General features: G+C 40.1%; 1 protein-coding gene across 4 annotated transcripts in view; it reads left to right on the top strand.

Annotated features, from left to right (window-relative positions):
* The window catches only part of LOC115223367 (low-density lipoprotein receptor-related protein 1B), a 262,355-nt gene that overhangs the window by 213,268 nt on the left and 40,625 nt on the right, over positions 1 to 8,462 (top strand). For all 4 annotated transcript variants that reach the window (XM_029793862.2, XM_036512479.1, XM_029793861.2 and 1 more), the window contains 6 exons: positions 236 to 392; positions 2,498 to 2,601; positions 3,883 to 4,020; positions 5,900 to 6,019; positions 6,598 to 6,837; positions 7,693 to 7,809. In XM_029793862.2, coding sequence (XP_029649722.1) covers positions 236 to 392; positions 2,498 to 2,601; positions 3,883 to 4,020; positions 5,900 to 6,019; positions 6,598 to 6,837; positions 7,693 to 7,809 — 876 coding nt within the window. The remainder of the gene's footprint in view (positions 1 to 235; positions 393 to 2,497; positions 2,602 to 3,882; positions 4,021 to 5,899; positions 6,020 to 6,597; positions 6,838 to 7,692; positions 7,810 to 8,462) is intronic.

Raw genomic sequence — 8,462 nt, forward strand, 5'->3', positions numbered from 1 at the left:
AACGATTTAAAAAAAATTTACCATCATTTTTTTTTCCATTTTTAATGCATTTTTTTGCTATTTTTTGGCTATAACTCTCTAAAAATGCTTATATAGTTATTTCCCTTACAAACCCGAGCAACGCCGGGCGATACTGCTAGTTTTATATAAAACAATGTGAATTAAATAAGCATTACACTTGACAAAATACTCTGAATGCTGAAAGGTTTTTAACATCAAGATTTTTTTGTTTCAGTGGAAGAACCCAGCAAAAACCCTTGTTATAACAGCAGCTGTTCTCAGCTTTGCCTGCTTACTCCTGATCCACCACATGGCATTGGACACACGTGTGCTTGTAGTGACGGATATTTGCTGGCAGGTGATAAAAAACAGTGCCTTCGAGAATGTGTAAGGTAAGGTTTCAATCTCTGATTCTCATGCTGTTAACCCCTCATCATCTCCTAGTGTAAAATTGCCATCTCAGAATTCATAGTCTTGCAAGCTATATGGTGACCTCACAAATGCTGGTGGCATGAAAAATAAGGCACCCAGTACATGCTGTAAAGGGCATCCAGCTGTTGGAACTACTACACCAAAGCAGACATCGGAGCATGATGTAGTCCTTGGACATGTCAAACTGTCCAGACCATGCCAGCATGGAACATGGGTTTTAAATGATGATGATGACCATCACCCCCCACTACTGCTCCCTTCTCTGCCATTTCTATAATCATCATTCCCACTCTCCACCCCTCCACTCTATTTTACTACCACCTCTCCTACACTCTGACAAGAAAAATACTGATGCAATCAGCTTCCCCAATTGTTGTTGTGTTGTTTAGCCCTTGGTTGTCCAAAGGCATTCCAGCTTCAACCATCCAATCTATTTTTCAGTCTTGGTTATCTAGGGCTGCATTATTTATACTCTTTGTGATTTGTGAGAAATTTGACTATTAGCAGTGATGGTAGTGGCACCAGTGCAGTATGATGGTCGTGGTGGCATTGTCGTTGTATAGTCCCAGCTCAACCTTGATCCAGCAGACATTATCAAAGACACTACAGACATGATCACTCTGTCTTTTTTCTTTTAGGAATGAGGTTTTCTCTTTTACCTATTATTGGAGGTACAAGCACTTTCACACACCTGTATATGCATAATGAGAACTTTTGTTTGCCAAATTCAATCACAAGGCTTTGGTTGGCCCAAGGCTATAGCAGAAGATACTTGCTCAAGAGGTCACACAGTGGAAGTGAACCTGAAACCATGTAGTTGAGAAGTTTCCTAACCACACAGCCATGCTTGCGCTTACAAAATTGTGTGTGTGTGTGTGTTTGCAGCACTATTGTTTGGCAGGTTTTCTACAGCCAGATGCCCTTTCTGTTGCCAATCCCCGCATGTTTCCAAGTGAGATAAAGTGTTTAGGATTATGGTACTTACCATGTTGCTGATCCTGTAAGGATACAAATTCCTCACTCTTGTCTTCAGAATGGTAAAACACATTGGATAATATAGTGTTCAGAGCACTAATTCTTTACAAAAAAAAGACATGGGATGGTTACAGTTGGTATATTTTTTTGTTTGGTTGGCACTGAGTCTGGATCTGACAACAACACTAATGAAATTGTTAAGCATTTCTCTTATAAATTAGAATATAATTTTGAATATAATTTTTTTCTATCATAAGCACAAGGCTGGGAATGTGGCAGGAGGAAATGAGTTAATTATATTGACACCAGTGCATCACTGGTACTTATTTTATTGACCTGGAAAGAATAAAAGCAAAATCAATCTCAGTGGCATTTGAACTCAGAACATAAAACCAGAAGAAATACAGCCACACATGTCTATCTCGTGTACTAACCAATTCTGCCAGCTCACTACATTATCATCATCATCATCACCATCGTCATTGTCATCATTATCATTTAATGTTTGTTTTCCATGCTGGCATGGGATGGACAGTTTGGCAGTAGCTGGCCAGCTGAAGAAATGCCCAGGCTTCATGTCCATTTTCGCATGGTTCCTACGGCTGCAAGCCCATCCTAACATCAACTACTTTATAGACTGTACAGGGTGTGTTTTACATGGCACCAGCACCCAGGAGCTTGCAGAGTTTGGATTGCTCAGCTGAAAAGAAATGTTGGGGACACTTAAGAATATAAATTAGATAATAATTGATCGGATGGCCAGCCTCGTCTGGCACCTGTGCCACCTGCACAGGTGCCAGACGATACGATCGTGGCCGTTTGGCAGCCTCATCTGGCACCTGTGCAGGTGGCATGTAAAAAGCACCCACTACACTCACGGAGTGGTTGGCGTTAGGAAGGGCATCCAGCTGTAGAAACACTGCCAGATCAGACTGGAGCCTGGCACAGCCTTCTGGCTTCCCAGATCCCAGTTGAGCCGTCCAACCCATGCTAGCATGGAAAAACGGACGTTAAACGATGATGATGATAATTTGTCATAAATTAGAACTTACAATTTTTTGTTTTTTTTTTGTCAATGCTACCATTTCAGCCATGAAATCAGTTGTAAATCTGAACACCAGTGCATACCGTTCTGGTGGAAATGTGATGGACATGCAGATTGTGAAGATGGATCTGACGAGTTGGATAACTGTAGTAAGTGACTCTCTTCTTTCTTCTTTGTCCTCAAATTCATTTTTTAGAGATACAGACAGTGTCATATGCTTGCAGTCAACCACAAAATCTTGAGATATTCTGTAAACAAAAAAGGGGCTTGCAACTACTGTCTGGGCTGTTTTGTTGCTTAATACTCTAGGCTGGAAATTGGTGAAAATCTGCCCCAATGAATTCCATGAAACCATGCAAGCATAAAAAATTGGAAATTAAATTTTCTTTTTCTACCTCTAAGTGGAGTAAGGGCAATGCCCTTGGCCCTTAAATTTTTAGGGTGTTTTAGGCAGGTGTGAGGAAGATTGGAAGTTAACCTCAGAACAGAGACTTGAAATCTCTTAACCCTTTAGCATTTAAACTGACTGTATCTAGACCAGTTATTTTTCTTGTTTTATGTTCAAATCAGCCAGATTTGACTTCTCAAACCTTACAATGTCATTCTAAAAATAATCAATTACATCATCAATATCTCAGAGCTACAATATAATGCATGATTACTCCAGAGAGTAAATAAGCAAAACATTTAAATATATAAGCAATCGGGAAATACAGGAAGTTCAAGATGGCTACTGGAAAATGGATAAATCTATGTATATATATATATATATATATAGGTATAGATAAATCTATATATATATATATATATATATATATATGAGGCATTATGTCATACTTGAGTAGAAGACCCATCAAGCCAAGCAAAATTGTAGTCATGGCAGATACCAGTGTCACACAAATTGGCACATAAAAGCACCCCAGTGTCATGCAAATGGCACTTCAAAGCACCCATTACACTCTCGGCATTAGTAAGGGCATCAGGCTATAGAAGAAAAAAAACCATGCCAATCAGACGAGTCTGGTGCAGCCTTCCAGTGTGCCAGCCTTGTCAAACCGTCCAACCTATGCCAGCACAGACAACAGATGTTAAATGATGATAATTTTATATATATATATATATACCTTGGCATTATATGATGGTTGTAAATGTGTATCACTGTCATAGAAGCAGTGTCAATCAATTCCAATATTCTGCAAGAATATGTCTGTCCATGGGGAGGAAAATGTTTGTTGCTTTACTTGGAAATAGGTGAGAGTTGACAACAGGAAAAAAAAAATCTTCAGTAAACTCTGTCCAGTACTTGCAAGCATGGAAAAGTGAACATTAAAACAATGATATCAGTGTGTGTGTGTGTTTGAATATATGTCTGTATCGTGGACATGTTCAATACTTTAAAATCTAATTTCTGTTGATTTTTTGTTTTCCAGCTAATCATCCTTTCTACTGTAACCAGTCTGGAATGTTCCAGTGCAAAAATGCCCAGGGCCCCGAGGACTGCATCTATCCTTTGATGTTTTGTGATGGTAACATTGACTGTCCCGATCAGTCAGATGAGACTCTGTGTGGTGAGTGATTGTCAATGTTGTTGTTGTTTTATCAAGGTCAGTGGATTAGCAGGATTAGTAGATCATCAGACTGCATTCTGAGTTTTCCCTTCTGCAGCCATAACCATGTCTCACTACTACTATTTGCTGAAACTATTTTGGGGAATCTACCATGCAACACCTTCTCCTGCCAGTCAGATCATTTCTGTTCTTTTTTCTGGTTTTTAAGTTCGCTTGGTGTTTTGGTTTCCCTATGTCTTGCTGTGACTCTAACAGCTTTTAAAAAATCTTTCTTCACTATTACCTACATAGGAATTTATATCTACTCTAGCTAACTCCTTACAGTCTTTTATTGATATTAACCCTCTTCCACCTTCCTTTTTAGGTATGTATAATCTTGCTACTCCTGCCCTTGGGTGGAGTCCTCCATTCATATTGAATTCCTTCCTAGTTCTTCTGTCTAGCTTTGCTAATTCAGTTGTTGTCCAATCTACAAAAGCTACTGAGTATCTAAGTAACAACACGGCCCAAGTACTTACAACCTTCACTAGATTCGGACCATCTAACTTTGGCTTCATTAGCTTCCTCACCCTTCTGATGTACTCTTTACTCTCTTTTACTCTTTTACTTGTTTCAGTCATTTGACTGCGGCCATGCTGGGGCACCGCCTTTAGTCGAGCAAATCGACCCTGGGACTTATTCTTTGTAAGCCCAGTACTTATTCTATCGGTCTGTTTTGCCGAACCGCTAAGTGACGGGGACGTAAACACACCAGCATCGGTTGTCAAGAAATGCTAGGGAGACAAACACAGACACACAAACACACACATATCTATACACATATATACGACAGGCTTCTTTCAGTTTTCGTCTACCAAATCCACTCACAAGGCATTGGTCGGCCCGGGGCTATAGCAGAAGACACTTGCCCAAGATGCCACGCAGTGGGACTGAACCCGGAACCATGTGGTTAGTTAGCAAGCTACTTACCACACAGCCACTCCTGCGCCTACTCCTTCTCAATTTTCATTTTCATTTCTACAGTTAGTACTCTGTCAGATTCTAATACTCCTTGATACTTATAACTCTCTCCTCCTTTCAATGATTTTAATGTCTGGCCATCTGGTAATTGGATGCCTTCACTGTTGACTACCTGTCCCCTTCTCATAACTAATATTGCATACCGGACTGCTTCACAGAAACTGGCAAGGCTAGGCCCCACACCAGATTCCATAGTCTGTTTTAGCTTGGTTTCTACAACTCAGTGCCCTTCCTAATGCCAACCACTTTACAGGGTGTACTGGGTAGTTTTGTGTGGCACCAGCACCCATACCAGTGCTTTTTACATGGCACCTTGGCTTTAGGATCTCATTTCTGTTGTGGTGGACAGGTCTTCTTGAGTACAGCAATGCGCCACATATCTTGGTCCTCCATCATCTCTTGTAAGGCTCATCATTTTGAGATCAGCCTTCAATACTTTGTTCCTTGTCTTCCTCGGTCTCCCTTGTCTACAACTTCCCTCCATTTTCTTTTTTGTTTGTTTGTTTTTTTACTGGTGTGCCGGTGGCACGTAAAAAGCACCATCCGATCATGGCCGTTTGCCAGCCTCATCTGGCCCCTGTGCCGGTGGCACGTAAAAAGCACCATCCGATCATGGCCGTTTGCCAGCCTCATCTGGCACCTGTGCCGGTGGCACGTAAAAAGCACCCACTACACTCATGGAGTGGTTGGCGTTAGGAAGGGCATCCAGCCATAGAAACATTGCCAGATCAGACTGGGCCTGGTGCAGCCTTCTGGCTTCCCAGACCCCAGTTGAACCGTCCAACCCATGCTAGCATGGAAAGCGGACGAAAGATGATGAACTACCTGTTATTATTTATCATACTCCAATCTATTTCAGATGCCTACCAATGTCAAGCAAATCAGTTCAAGTGTTCTACAAGCCTGAAATGCATCCCAAAGCACCTTGCCTGTGACAAAAAATTCCATTGTTTGTCTGGAGAGGATGAAAGGAACTGTAGTAAGTATTTAAAATATGAATTCAGAATTTATTTTCTTTTTGTTATTTACTCCTCCAAAGGCAACAAACTGCCAGAATCATTGCTCTCCGTAGATTGTAATGTCTTTTCTTGTGTTCTTTCTGTGCCAGCTTGCTACCATTCATTTACTATATGAATAACACTTTCCACTTTTGATTTGCATAATCTACATTGGGAATCTACTTGGTTTTTGTCTATTTTGGCTTCTATCCAATTAGATATTTTTCTTTGTTCTGAGTTCGAAATTTCCCCAAGACACCTGATGAAGGCTGGAGAGTAAATCAGCCGAAATGTTGTGCTAACAACAAACAAGATGAGGACAAATATCCATCAAATGTAAATAATGTACATAATTGCTCATCTCTTAAATATAGAACTGAATAATCTCTTTGTTTCTCTGAGCAAATGTAGCAGTTAGTATTTTGTTGATCAACACTGCTGGATAAAATTATAATGAAGCTAATTATCTAGTTCACTAAACGAATGCTCTTTTGTAAGATTCTGTCCCGGTGAAACCCCTGTACTGACCTAATTACTTCTTCTTGATTCCCTTTAATTGACATCGAATGTAAACCGAATGAATTCAAATGCTGGAACAACAACTGCATCCCGAGCGTGAATAGATGTGATGGTGATAACGATTGCCGTGACTTCTCCGATGAAATCAACTGCCACAATCATACGTGTCCGGAGAACTTCTTTCAATGTAATATTTCCAAGAAATGCATCCAAAATAATTGGGTATGTGATCTCCACCCCGACTGTGGCGAGAATGACAATACAGACGAGGTGAACTGTGGTAAGTATTTCACTGTCTCACTTTCTTAATAAGAACCTGTTGTTGTTGTTATTGTGGTGGTGGTGGTGGTGGTTGCTATGGTTGTTACTGAGGCATCTCCCCATTTTTTTAACCCCATGACAATGGCTTTTTTTTGTCAGGCAACTAGGTTGCACTGACGGTAATTATCTTGGCTGAGATTAGCAATTAGTGTACAACAACAGTTTGGTATATATCTGCATCTACTGCTTTAAAGCATGCAATGTTTATTTATGTAAACTGTCATCACTGCGAAGACTGTAAATTCAACAAAACTGGCATGGCTGGATGCAACTGGAAATTCCATGAAGGACCAGAAGAATTTGCTGAACGTGTATGAATTTAATAGGAAGTTATAGTGGAAATGCTGCCTTTTATGCTATTACGGTGATGAAGTCTCAAACTGAGTTGGAAATATTTACATGAAGAGTCCAACAAACTTATCAGATTCTTTGAAATTTGCATGGTGGCCTCTATTATTAATTCCGTGAGTGATATTTTTGTCATCTGATTCAAAGCAAGTACACACCGCACGTAAATTCATGTCAACCGATGTTATGGATTTAGAACTTAGATATGTTTCGACCACAGATTGGTCCAGGCCATGTCTAACTTAATAGCACCACCTGATAGGATTATCTAAATCCTGTTTAAGTCAAGTTTTGTTTATGGTCTATTCAAGTAGTGAGTTTTTGTTGGGTGAGTTGTATCCAATTATGGGTGGCTTCTCTGGTATTCCTTGAAGGAATCTATCCAGACTCCGTTTAAAGTTGATGGGATCCTTTTCCTCTTTGATGTTATTTTTATTATTTACTTTTTTCTTCCAATTCTTCTCAGCTGAAACCTCTTGTGAAGCTGGACTTTTCTGGTGCCATGACAGAAACTGTATTTCCCAGAAGTGGGTCTGTGATGGTGAAGAAGATTGTACTAATGGAATAGATGAAACAGACTGTTGTAAGTTTCTCTCTCTCTCTCTCACTTTTTTTTTTGTTACTTATCCTTCTTGGTTGTATATGCACCCCCCCCCCATTTCTTTTTGATTTCATATTTGTCAAGTGTAGGTGAGTACTGGGGCAGAGTGGCTTTTTTTTTTTCAGGCATTCAGTAGGCTGAGAACCCTTAAAGCTATAAGATAGTCAATGACTGATAAACATTTACCATTAAACACAGGCACACAGCTATGTATGGGGCTGGATTTATGTGTAGGGTAACATGAGCCATGGCCTGGGTTTCCCCAAGGGAAACAATGCCAAAGCTAACATTGAAGACCAACACATTCCTTAGGCGAGTCCTGTCAAACTATGCAACCCATACCAATATGGAATACAAATGTTAAATCAGTGGGTCTCTACTGGGGTCCGTATGACCCCTTGGTGTCCATATAAGATTTTCGGAGGTCCACACAAGCAAAATAGTAAATTGGGTCCATGAAGAAATGTTTCTTTGGGTGTATTAATTGCAAGAAACAGCTTGGTTTCTTTCTCCAACATTTTATATAGTTTGACTTACACAAGTGAATAACAAAATAGGGATTTTGAAAAAAGTATCTATAAAGCTAGCAAGTAGCTTGCTAACCAACCACATGGTTCCGGGTTCAGTCCCACTGC

This window comes from Octopus sinensis, linkage group LG23 (genome assembly GCF_006345805.1).
Source record: "Octopus sinensis linkage group LG23, ASM634580v1, whole genome shotgun sequence".
Classification (NCBI taxonomy): domain Eukaryota; kingdom Metazoa; phylum Mollusca; class Cephalopoda; order Octopoda; family Octopodidae; genus Octopus; species Octopus sinensis.